This window comes from Carlito syrichta, unplaced genomic scaffold (genome assembly GCF_000164805.1).
Source record: "Carlito syrichta isolate Samal-C Ts95f unplaced genomic scaffold, Tarsius_syrichta-2.0.1 Scaffold313764, whole genome shotgun sequence".
NCBI lineage: Eukaryota > Metazoa > Chordata > Mammalia > Primates > Tarsiidae > Carlito > Carlito syrichta.
The window spans coordinates 660,421-674,138 of NW_007257860.1; the positions used below are offsets into that span (position 1 = coordinate 660,421).

Genomic DNA, 13,718 nt, shown 5'->3' on the forward strand with positions numbered 1-13,718 from the left:
AATTCCCAACTTCTAGAAATGGCAACAACAAGCATTAGCAGAAAAAGTAGGAAGAACTGTGAGTTGTCTTAGCCAAGGTTTGTGGAGGTTGGCACAGTCTTAGAACTGATACACTTTACCTTGTGGCCTATGACCTCACCCAGCAGACAGGGGAATATGCCTGGTTAATTCTCTGCATTGAGAGATGTTAGTCATCCCATGAGGATGCATCACTGTTGTCTTGCAAATCAGCCATGGCAGAAAGGAGGACTTTAATTTTTTTAATATACCTTGGCGGGGGAGGGCAAAAAAAAAACCAGAATTATCTTTCAGAGAGCGGGCTCCTTGTACAGGTATCCCCCTCTAGGTAAGTGTTCTAGGAACCCATCAGCATCAGTGTACCAGCTGGCATTGTTGTGAGAGGCTGCGTTCAGCTTCAGTTTTGTTTTGTTTTGTTTTGTTTTTTGTGGGGGGAGAGTCTTTCCATGCATTTGCCCTTTTCATGTTGGATGACTTACAAGTGCACTTGGCTACACCAAACTGAATGTTCAGCAGTTTTTAACCAAAAAGGTAATGACCCCCATGCCCCACCCTTTCTATGCACCCAATCTCACCCCGAGCAACTTTTCTTATTTCCTTGGATGAAAAAGTTCTGAAAGAAAAACGTTTTGCCGATATAGAAGAGATGAAACCAAAAAATGGCAGAAACACTAAAAGACATCAAAATGGACAAATTAAAAAACTGTTTTGAGCAGTGGAAAAAGGGTCTCAATAGTGTATTGCCTCAGAGAGCACTTTCAAGGTGACTGACTGATGTATAAACATGTAAGAATAAATACAAAATTTTCATAAATACATTCTGGGTTTTTTGGGGCCCGCTGTCATATGTATGTAACTTTTTCACTGCTTTACTTGCAATTAATTGCCTTTTGAGCTGTCTTTCAAGGAAGCGTATCAAGAGAAAGATAGTGCTATATCTTGACATAGTGACTTAGCCACTTTAAATCTTCATTACTATGACTAAATGTTTCCTATGTTTCCTGCTGACCTCACTAGAACTCCCTTGGGGAGAAAGGCAGCATGTGTGGATGAAGGTGCATTCATTCCAAGTGCAGAGTTGCACTGTCTGTTTGTTGTTGTATTCTTCGAAGGATTTAAGGATAAAACATGAATCTGCTGTGTAAAAGTAATCCCCTGACTTTTTTTAGTTTCCTAAGGCACAGTATTATTTCCAGAGTTTTTCTATGTTTTCATAACTAGCTTATCTGAGTTAATTCCTCAGATATGGTAAATGAATGAAATGAGATGAAACTGCAAAAATGCTTTTTTAAAACTTTTTGAAAAATAAAATTACACATAAAATAATTAAATATTTTTTACTCTTCTGTAATATATTGATTAAAGTGCTTTCTTTAATGTACAACTATAATGAAGTTATGACTGTGTCCTCATCTTTCAAAGGCAGATATTTCTCTGTCCCCTCCCACCCCAAAGAAATGACCACAAAATAAAGGAAATAATTTGTTAAAGATACACGACATTCTTAGGAAAGGAACATTTATATAAAATAAATATTTATCTATTGAAATGCATTGTTTGTCTTTTTTTTTTTTTGCATGTATCTAGTGTTAAGAAAATATAGTGTGGCAGCTATTTGTTTACAGAATACTATCATACTGAATTAGTAGAATCTCATTTGGTAAGAACCTAAGGATTTACCTATTTTCATGTTTTACAACGTCGCCACTTATGGAAGAGCAAGACTTGTTTTTAAGAGTCTGATCATGTCACACAGTCTCAATGGAAGTAGTTATATCAACAGCTCAGGAAATTCTAATGATTCTTATTCATTACTCTTTGGATGGGTCAGTGCTATTAAGTGCATTACTACCAAGAAAAGCACAATGTGATTTTATTTCAAGACTCACTGATTCATGCTTCCCCTGTTTTGTTTCAGGTGGATCATCCATGCTATGGAGTATGAACTACAGATCCGTGGTGGAGACAAGCCAGCCATGGACTTGTATCAACTGTCACCTAGTGAGGTTAAACAACTCCTGTTGGATATTCTCCAGCCTCAACAAAACGGAAGGTAATGAGGGTCTTGGTTACCTACACAACACTGAATTTGCGGTAACTTTATAATTTTTAGTTTGATATAGCTATGGAATTGATAAAATATTAATAATAAATAAAACATGTCAGGCTATCAGGGGCCACCCTACTAGATGAATAGTATAAACAGAGACCAATAAAAATGTCTCTTCGGTTGTTATTTTGTGTTGACTTGAATTTTTTACTTTTTTCAGGTATAGTTTATAAACATCTCTTCATTTTTATTATTCTGTGAAAAATGTAACACTTTATACCACTTTAGTAAATTCCCTTTCTGAACTTTTGTAGCACTCACCATCTCCTCTCAACATTTTGTAGAAAGAATTGGGTTTGGTACCATTAAGTTTGTTGCATGTAACTTTGTCTCCCTCAATAGACTTCAAGGTTAAACCCTTTCATAGACTTCACATGTGCTAACTGAATACTAAGAGCAAAGTAAATACTTCTGGATTGCATTGAGTTGAATGATTTTTTATTATAGAAATAACTTTTATGTAAGTATTTAGTAAGCACATTTGTGCCTGGCATTTTCCAAGGTGATATAATTGTATGCCTAGAAAAAAATCTGCCTAAACTTTCTACCAAAGCATGTCTTCTACAAAAGTAGATTTGAACAAAGGAAGTATTTCCTTAATTAGGAACACTCAATGTTATAAACAGGTCAGTTGTAAATTTAATGCAATTCCAATGACTTTTCAACAAACTTTTATAAGTTAGATAAGTACTCAACTTCATATACAAAAACAGACTTGCAAGAAGAAATATTAAAAAATACTATAAAGCCTCTATAATTAAAACAGTGTGATATTGGTATACAAACAGACAAATAGACCAGTTGAACAGAATAGAAAGTCCAGAAATAGACCCCTAAGTACATATGAAAATTCAGTATGTTATAAAGGTCAAGAATGGGCTTTTTTTTTTCTTTTTGCCCATTCTACTTCTCTATCAAGGATGGACTTTTTAAAGAAATAATGATGGGGCAACTGGATAGCCATTTAGGAAAAGATAAAATCAGATTTGTACTTTATATTATACAAAAGAATAGACTCCAAATAGATTAGAAATCTAAATTTTAAAAGATTAAATATAAGAAAAGAAGACATGGGTGAATTCCTTTTAAACTTCAGTGTGGGAAAGACTTTCTAACTGTTACTCAATCCAAGGGCAACCAAAGTAAAGATTACTAAGATTGCTAAAAATTAAAAACAACATTTTTCATGGCAAAAAATAGATAAACCATGTCAAAAGGCAGCTGAGAGGTAGAGCAAAATATATACAACAAAGAACTAGTATCCAAGAATTCTTAAAAATTGAGAGACAACAAAAAACCCAAGAGAAAAATGAAGAAACATAATTAATTGATCTATTTAAAACATTTTAAAAGGGCCTCTTAGATATTTGAAAAGATGTTCAAACTAACTCATAGTTAGAGAAATATGACTTAAAACATGTTGAGCTATTTTTCATCTTTCATACTGGCAAAAGTCAAAAAATGTGATAGCATTTGGTGAGTCTGGGGGAACAGGCACTTATGTGTAGCTGGTGGGTACAACCCTTTGGGCTGGGAATTTGGCACCGCCTAAATAAATGTCTACATTAATGCCTACCCTTTGACCCAGCAGTCCAACTTTTAGGAATCTATCCTGAAGTTATGCCTCCAACAATATGAAAATATATGTATGTACAAGGTTACTCATTGCATCATTGTTTGTAATTGAAAATTTTGGTATTCCCATAATCCAAATGCCCATACATAGGAGATTATTGGGATAAACTATAGTATGTCCACATGGCAGAGTACTGTGCAGCTGTGAAAAAGAATGAGCATGGTCTCTATGAACTGATATAGAGTAATTTCTAGGATATGTTGGTAAATGAAAATGGCAAAGAACAAAAGAGCATTTAGAGTATGCTTTTCTTCGTGTAAGAAAAAAGGGCTATTAAAAATCTTTGTGTATCTACTTGCTCATTCATTTATGAAGAAGAAATGCAGGAAGGATAAGTCAGAAGCTAGTGTGATTGGTTACCTTCAGGGAGCAGGTGAGAACAGTGGAAAGAAGAGAAATAGGTACAGGATGATAGGGTTGCGGGGGGAGCAATACTTCCTGAAATGTACCTTTGCCTCAAACTATGGTGATGTTTCATACACCCAAACAAAATAATGAATTAGAATTAATCCAGATGTGGAGAGTATCCAAAATATAATGCCAATAGCAAAAGTGAACCTGACTATCACTACCACACTGAGAGGGTGGGAAAGAAAAGAACTGACAGGAGCTCCTTTGAAAAATAGTGCTTTGGCTGGATACTGTAAGGCTAAAGAAAAAGAATCATATGCAAAATTGTATTCCGGTTAATAATTTTTTTCACAAATGTATGAATTAGCAATTCTAAAATTACATTATGTATGTGCTAGTATTGAATGAACATGTAAAATATTGTGAATACTGAGAGACAGATTTCTTACTATTGGAGAAAGTAGTTACAACAAAAGGGGGAAGATTAGGATATACCCTGCGTTGTTGGATTGAAATTGATGGTATCAGTATGAATTAACGATTTTTACACAGTTGTATATATACTGAAATAAATGTGGATGTGTATATGTGCATATACATCCATTATTTCCTCACTTTGTCCACTGAGATGACCTAGAAGCAGTGAAATCTCAACAGTAATGCACAAACCTGGTGGCCAGATATTGACTTCTAAATACCATTCTCTAATAAAAAGAACTACCATCCCTGGGCTGATTCTAGGGCTGAGCAAGGAAATGCAAGATGGGCCAGGAGTACCTTGTTCCAAAAAGTAAGACAGTACTCAAAATAAAATAGAGCTGTGTCAGGACACTGGAGACAACTTAAAGGAACCCCAATTGCCAAAGCTGGATCAATTTGAGCAACAAAATAAATGATGTTGTTATTGGATAATAACCCATAGAGTAAATATCTATGATTGCATGCTTATATAAAGAAATGCAAGAGAAGAGGCTCTTCTGTATAGTAGAATTCCAATTAATAAGTGTAGATAGAATGATGAAACTAGAAAATCAACATTAGACAAGTAAAACTAATGATTGTTGCAGGCAAGAACCATTGTTGGGTGGAAGTATGATAAGAAATAGAAAATTTGCATAATTCCAATGTATTTCCACTCAAAATACTTACTGATTGCAAAGGAAAAGATAGTAACTCTACAATGGAGAAACCCAGCTGACTCCACCTTAACCCGATTATTATGGTTAACATCACCAGTAATAAGACACATCAACATCATGTGGCCCCTGATGTGATGCTTTGAAAAAGGTATAACATTACTTCTGGATATTCTTGCAAAGAATGCATACTCCCAGTCTGTTCACCAGAAAGTATCAGACCAACCCCAAGTGAAGTACATTCTACAAAGTAACTGACATTTCTCAAGTGTCAAAGTTATGAAAGATAACATTATGAAAGATGATATGTGAGGAACTGTCATAGATTAAAGGAGCCTCGGGAGACACAGAAACTAAATGTCATGTGGGATCCTGTACTGAATCCTGGGTCAAAATAATAACATTATTGGTAAAATCAGCAAAAATTGAATAGTATTATGGCAACATTTATTTCCTGGTTTTGATAACTATATCATGCTTATGTAAGATAATCAGAGTAGGGGAAGCTGAGTAAAGAATATATAGAAACTTAATATTTGCGACTTTTCTGTAAGTCTAAAATTTTTCAAAATAAAAAGGCACAAATAAAGGAGTCTTCAAAAATAATTTTCCACCTCCATTGTGAGTATTCTCACCTTTCTACTTTTTGTGCTTTCTAAGCAAACATCTCTTTTTTAAAGTATTAATCATGACTTCATGGTACTCTGAAAACTCTTTTTTATTAAAACATTCTTTTTTATTGCCAAACAATGGGGACAGAGGGAAATATCAAACGCAGAGTGTGGGACATCAGCTGTCCAATGTGAAACATTGGACATAAAAACATTTAAACACCAAGAGGTCGCTAGGCCTTTAGTGAACACTGAACCCAGCAGCACAAGGCTGGGTCTATTAAGAGAAAGTTTATATATCCTAAAAAGTTGTCACTCTCACTCATGTAGTGATAAAACTTCATTGACCCTTTTTCACCAGAGCAAACGTGTCTTTTTCTGTTTCTTTTGTTATACCTAGAAATATTATTGGTCATGACACACCTCCCTTGTGACTGAGTATACATTTCGCTGTGCTTTCTTTTTAAATGCCAAGTGTAAAAAAATGTGTATCTACTCCTGTCTTCAACTTTTGCAAGAAGATACTACTATGATAGTGTGTTCTTTTCAAATTATGCAAATTATGCATCTTTAGTAGTTTGTGAATGATATATTTTATCTTTAAGATTTAATACTTAATCCATCAAAATAAAAGATCCGAAATTTTGACTTATCACTGTGTTCAATTACTATAACATTTGTAAGATTTTGTTTCTGGGTTTTTAGCCCTGGAACTATAGCCATATTTAAATACCAAACTTTTATAAGGTTTAAAGTAAGGTAATTTCATTATATATAAAATGCTTTTTTGAGCATTCACTTATCAGATGTTTACTAAGTACATTTCTAGGAGAGGTGGATAGGAGTGATCGAATTATATGATTCCCATGCCTTCATGGAGCTTACATTTTATTATACATAAACACCATATAAAGTTGTTGTGAAATTGGCTGCTCCTGTGTTTTTAAATGGATCTGCTTTGTGTACTAGGAAATCATTTGATCATGTAGTGAGCAATCCATAGCTTACTAGAGAATAATATTTTGCCTACTTAATTTTTTAGAATCTTGGAGATTTTCTCCTGTCCTTCAAGCTCTGTTTTTACTATGAAATATTTACTAGCCTCTGTAACACATGGAGATATGCCTCATTGATGGGTTTGGCTGTTATTGCTTACCCTATTGGAACAATTAATCCACATTGAAAGCCCTCTTTCTACCAGAACAAGCTTGTTTTTCAACTCTGAGGCATTTTTGTTTGGTCCACAGATGTTGGCTGAACAGGCGTCAGATCGATGGGTCTTTGAATAGAACTCCCACTGGGTTCTATGACCGAGTATGGCAGATCCTGGAGCGCACACCTAATGGTATCATTGTAGCTGGGAAGCATTTGCCACAGGTAAGGCTCCACCATGTTTATATAAGGAAAAGAGACTTCTAAAGGGACCTAAAGGTGCAGAGAATTATTTCCCCTCTACACTGCAAATAACTTTTCTGCTTTTCAGTGTTCTAAGAGTATTTTCATAGGAGGCATATCTAGATACCTGAAGGAGTGAAATACTAAAAAATAAGTCTAACCAGTTGGACTAGAAATATTTTTCCCCAATATGAATTATTATTTTTCAAATGTAGTGTTCCTTATGCAAAAAAAAAACCTTGTTACCAAATGGATTTATTGCTAAAAATTTGTATTTAATTTTAAAAAGTTTGGTTTTATTATATAGTAGACGTTTCAAGGATGCTGTCTTTAAAGAAGCCACATGACCAAACCTCTTACTGAGCAAGCTCCCCTTCCCTTGCTTACTTAGTGAACTTAAGGTTTCTTATATTGGGTTTACTTTAAGTGAGGACATCCCTTCACTACCCCAAGTGTTGGTGGACCAGTTTGGGAGTTCCTCACAAACAATAAAACATACATTGGAATGGCAGAACCAGATCAGACCTAAGAAGCAAGGAGGCCTAGTAATGCTGTAGATAAGGAAATCACTACTTAGAAATTGTACTGAATGTGAAAAATGCAATGATTTCTTAGGTCACTTACCTCAGGTGTAACTACCCTTTCCTTTAGATGGTTCTCCATGTTATATAAACTGGCCTGCTCCTTGAATGTGATTATTGTATTTATTTAAATCTGGTATCTGAATCATTCTACTTATGTACAAAAGTGAAAAATTAACCTTTTGGAAATAGAGTACTATATTTATTTTAGTGTTAAACTTCAATCAAATTTTTATGTATGTCAATTTTGATGTATTTCAAATTTCAAATCAAATTTTGATGTAGCTCTCTATACAAATAAAGTATCCCCAAATACACACACCCATATTTACTCTGTTTTCATACACACAAGGATACTTCTTGAAGAACCCACAAGAAGTTGGTCATATCTTTCCTTTTCCTTTGGGAAAAGGAACTGTGTGGATGAGAGGATAGTGTGGGCTTTGCTCTGGAATTCAAATTTCTCACAATTGAACTATGACTATTACTGATTCCAAAAAGTGAATAAAACCTTTGAAAAAGTCTTCTTGATGCTGTTCACAGACAGAGTGGTCTTGTTTGGGTGCCGGTGCGAGTGCTCCAGCCCTCCCTTGGTACCCTATGACTCTGTTCTGAAGCAACACTGTCTCCTAGGAGCAGAGAGTGGCTATTGTTATCAGTGTCCTGCCAATCCCTCAGGGCCTCTCTGCACACCTGGACAGTGAACTGTGCCAGCCTTTTATTAGCATCCTTCTTAGCCCCCACTAACACTTACCAGATTTTCACTTCACTGTTGAACGCCCTGGCCACTTACATTTCATATGCTCTCTTTGCTAAAATAAATAAATAAATAACAATAACAACAATAAATACATGTTAAGCATTTTTATGCACCAAGCACTTTTGTAAGTGCTCATTTAATCCTTAAAGCAATCTTGTGAGGAAAGTACTTTATTATTCCCACTTGAAAAATGAGGAAATGGAAGTACAGCGAAACAATTTCCTCAAAGTCACGCATCTAGTAAGTAGCTGACCAAGCATGGGATCCCTGGCAGTTTGGTTTCTAAGCCTTTTCTCTAAAAATTTCTCTGCTACACTGCTTACCCTAAGGCCTTTCAGAAGAGTAGGAAATGAGGCAAACTTGATGTCTCTTCTCTAGTTGCATGGTAGCTAGGTTGACCTTTTAAGAGATTTATTAAGAGGAAATTAATATGAAACCAGGAAAGGGTCTTCCTTTCCTTCTACAACCCCATTAATCCCATTGCTAGACATCGAACCAGTTATAATAACTGTGTTCAGCAGTGAGGCTTCATTTTCCCTAAATCGGATACTACCTATAAATATTGACAATATGTTGGATTACATTAACTATTGGATACAGTAGATGAATCACATTGAATATCTATTGAATATATGACTGAGGCATTATTACCCCAGGCTGAACAACTTTTCTGTCACTTGTTTGAAAAAGAACATTCCTATTGGGTCCCATCGTGAGTAGTGAGTAGATACACTTGGTTCTGAAGCCATGATAAAGTTCACTATAAATTTTCATTGAAGTAAAAGCAAATAAGCATATCTCATCATCTCTGGTAATAATTCTGTTGACTCTGTCTGCTTTCTACCATATAAGCCTAACATTTAGAACCTTCCCTTCCATCCTTTTAGGAATATTCACCATGCTCAGATTCGAATTTACATTTAAGTTTATTTTCCTCTTTCATTTGGTTTGTGGAAAGTGAATGGAAGACTATGCAAGACTTTTAAATGAAAGATAAGGGCAGAGTAGAGAAATTTTTTTAACTTGGCTTCTTTTCTGTTTCGTTGCCATTTCAGAACATAATGTTGTTTGTATGCATTTTTATTCTGCCAGCTCAGAAAGGACCTGCCACAGAAATGATGTAAATTCAATAGCAAGTGACTTACATGCTAGAGTTTGACAGCAAGCATAACTTCTTGCGTTAATTCTGAAAGCAATATGTACTCTGCTTGTTGTCTCAATGTTTGACTATTACTTTTGTGTACTGAAATGTCTTTCTAATACCTTTTCCCCTAAAAACATTAATATAGTGAAGATAGCTACTAAAAATGGAAGGTTTAATTTATCACAATAGTCAGTTTGTTGGCTTTAGTAGTTTGACATACTTGAAATCCATTTGTATAGCTGAAAGTGCTCTCTAAGGTTTTATAAAAACTGAAAAAGATTATTGATTGGAAAATGAAATTTCTCTATTAAATGAAAGCCAGTGTATAGCAGTTCAGCATGCTAATGTGCAGTTATTTTTTTCAGCAACCAACCCTGTCGGATATGACCATGTATGAGATGAATTTCTCTCTCCTTGTTGAAGACATACTGGGAAATATTGACCAACCAAAGTACAGACAGATCATTGTGGAGGTTTGTATTAAGAAATGTTGATAGCTAAAGAAGTGCTTTCTGTCTGCTCCCTGAAAACGAGTACAAGGGAAACTGCCTAAAAGTCCCAGGAATTCTACTCCTTATCTACCCCGATCTCTTCCAACTGAGTCCTTGGGAAGATGACATCCTTGACCCAGTCAAGGCACATGGACAATTCAAGCACCATTAACTCCTCCAGGTGGAAATTTGATGATAGCCTTACTTCAACTGCACACTCACCCTCGACAGCAAGTCATTGTCAGCATCATAAAAACAGAGGGAGTGACCTTTTTTCTACTCTTTTTCCCCCCCCCCGTTTACAAAAATAACATTTGTGTTTCCTGGGGGTAGGTAATATGTCCTACTGACACAGCAATTGTCAGTGAGTGCTAAATTGGATGTGATACCTCCTAAAATCCAGCATGTCAGGAGCTGTAGTCAGAGCTGAGTGAGATTCAGACTGATCTCTGATGTCCTAGGATATGAAACAGTGTTAGCCAAACAGTTTCAGAGCATATAGGAGTGAGGCAGACACTAGGGTCAGGAAAAGATGGGATTGTTCTACGAGTGAATGCCTTCCTTATGCCGTTCCCTTAACCTTCTGTGTCTAGTACCCAGCATCTGGGATGTACAGTGGACATACAGGTACTTCTTGTTGACCAAAATGATATCATTCCTTTTGCAGAGTTCTTTTTTTTTTTAAGCTGAAGCAAAACTTCATATATTCCTGGCTAAAGCCCTGGCCAAAGGTCTTCCACATTGTAACTTCTGGATTTTACTGCAAGTGTTTCCTTTGGTTCTTTCAGGTTTTGTTTTGGAAGCATTTAGGTAAAGTACAATCAGTTAAGATTCCCAAATTGAGAATTATGAGGTCTGCTTCCTGTTCAGTGTTTGAAGTAGGAGCTATAAACATCATCAGAAAACCTTTATCCATCATTGTATACTCAAACACAATTTTTGCATATAATATTTGGCAACTAAAATGAATGTTATCACTTAGAATAAGTGTATGGGATGACTGAACAGTCGGGTGATGCATTAATCTTGATAGCTTGTACAGACCAAATAGTGCTCATGTCATGGAGGTCAATTAAGTGTATTTTTTAAAAAAACATAGCCATTCCCTGAGAAACTGCTATGGCATTGTAGACTTTTACTCACTTTGGAGTGCTGAGCTCCAAGGCAATCTGATCACGAACCTAGACCCAGAGTCTCCAAGGGTTCACCTGCCTTCTCTGATTTTGTGTCCTGCCACTTCTCTAGCAGACCTGGACACTGTTTTTGGTGTCTTGCCAACAAGTAGTGATGCCCAAAGACCCAGAGTGAAGGAGTTCACTCTGACTGAATAGAGCATTGTGTACTGTGTACAGGGTTAGAAAAGTCATATTTCTAAGTTACCCGTTTTATTTAAGTGACTAAAAAATATTTATTTGCAGCTGTAAGGCAACACATAATGAATAAACATGCAGTTTCCAAACAGAACTTAAAGTGGCTAAGTGGAAGATTCCATCCATAGGTGATCCTTAAGGCTGTCATCATGCAGAGCATACTGTGGAATGATAGGACCATCCGTCCATCTGATTAGAAAATGAAAACATGTCCAGACTATGTTGCTATTATAATTCATATAATTGGCTTTCAATGTCTGTCTCTTCTAGTTACTAATGGTTGTATCCATTGTCCTGGAAAGAAACCCTGAGCTAGAATTTCAAGACAAAGTAGATCTAGACAGATTGGTAAAAGAAGCATTTCATGAATTTCAAAAAGATGAGAGTCGGCTGAAGGAAATTGAAAAACAAGTAAGTAAACAGCTTTTTGTAGACTGTTTTGTCTCAATTCCTCAAAATATCCCTAAACTCTTTTATTTAATTTATAAAACAGATTCACAGATTGCAAAATAGAGTATTTGAGGGACAGTCTTACTTATTTGAGGAATTAATGTTACTTTTTAGTTAATTACTAGTCAATTCAGCTATGAAGTTCTGACAAAAAATAAATCTAAGAAGAGGTAAATTTCCTTTATATAGTTAGCAGTTAAAATGTTTTATTAGAGAGGAGCCATAGATTCCAGAAGGCTATATAACATTAAATTTTGGGCAAGATGGGAATGTGGTAGTAGGCTGTGTTGGTGCTGTGTACTGCCTAATATGCTCCCTTGCAGGCTGTCTGTTAATACTTTATGCTCATCTGTAAAAAGGTTCTCTAAGTGAATAAAAATGAGGAAAACACTAAAATACTTGTCTTTGTTTTATATGCTGAGAAGATGCCTCAGAAAAATGAAACAAAAGCTTGGGAAACCCATATTTTCCATGAGGAAATCTTTTTGTGAATTTATTTTTCCCCCTAGGCTAACACTGATTTTACCTATCAACTCTTTACAAACAAACAAACAAAAATCAAATGACTTGCTATTTTTCTTTGTAGGATGACATGACTTCCTTTTACAACACTCCCCCCTTGGGAAAAAGAGGAACATGCAGCTATTTGACAAAAGCTGTGATGAATTTACTGCTGGAAGGAGAAGTCAAGCCAAGCAATGATGACCCATGTCTGGTCAGCTAGTGAAGAAGGTGTAAGAAACTCTGTAGAGACGCGTTTTCTAGAAGTGTGATATGTTTTGTGTTGAAGCTTAATCAAGGCAGCCCTAATGTGTGAACTAATCATGGAGTTGAGGTGATTGCCACACCCTTGGCAGAGTTATTAGACCTCTTGCATGTCATAGCCAATCTGATGGTAATGGATATGCTTTTAATCAGGTGAAAAAAAGTTTTCATGATTATGTCAACTATAATAATAATATTCACTGAGTGATAGAAGTAGTTTATGAATTAAAAATTCACCACTGCATGTTTTATGATCAAATAGTTCATCAAAATGAATCTTTGCTCTGTGGACTGATTTCTTACTGTCCTGCCATAAAATGAATTTGCCAACTACTAATGCTTATGGGGAATCAAAAGATATTGAAAGAATGGTGAATTTTTTTAGTGGCGTTGTCATGCTAGAAGTTGTTAATATACATTATAAAGCAACATCAGCCAGCTGATATTTTGATTCTCCTGCATTATTAACAATATTTTAGTACACAGAGCTACTGTACACTTTTTACCTTGTAAACATGTCTATGGTTTTATATTTGTGCTAAGCATAGGGATTGGACTAAAAGATAATAACTCTGTACCGTATTAAACATTTTCTTTGAGCACCTGCTAAAAATAGAGCATGTGTAGGATTGTCCAGAAGTATGTTAAATTTAAGAATTGTTAACCTAGTTTGCACTAATAAAAACAAAATTAAAAATCATTAAATGTTATTTCTGAATTAATGAATGTATATACACACATTCTTTGTCCCCAGATTCACAAGAGTGGGTTTAATACTTGAATATTTCCTCTTTTTTTTTTTCTCCATTATATTTCTTCTTTAATATATGGGTTACAATTCAGGGTTAGGCATACAAATGTTCATTATGCAGTTACCCTTGTTAATGAGGTATGCCTCCT

At 35.4% G+C, this 13,718-nt stretch overlaps 1 protein-coding gene across 1 annotated transcript in view; it reads left to right on the top strand.

Moving 5' to 3' along the window:
• Positions 1–13,518, top strand: part of PHKB (phosphorylase kinase regulatory subunit beta) — a 187,228-nt gene extending 173,710 nt beyond the window's left edge. Inside the window, exons 27-31 of the mRNA XM_008070580.1 lie at positions 1,937–2,071; positions 7,110–7,239; positions 10,108–10,215; positions 11,874–12,014; positions 12,640–13,518. Of these exons, the coding sequence (XP_008068771.1) occupies positions 1,937–2,071; positions 7,110–7,239; positions 10,108–10,215; positions 11,874–12,014; positions 12,640–12,777 (652 nt within the window). The 3' untranslated portion in view covers positions 12,778–13,518. The remainder of the gene's footprint in view (positions 1–1,936; positions 2,072–7,109; positions 7,240–10,107; positions 10,216–11,873; positions 12,015–12,639) is intronic.
• The last annotated feature ends 200 nt before the right edge of the window (positions 13,519–13,718 follow it).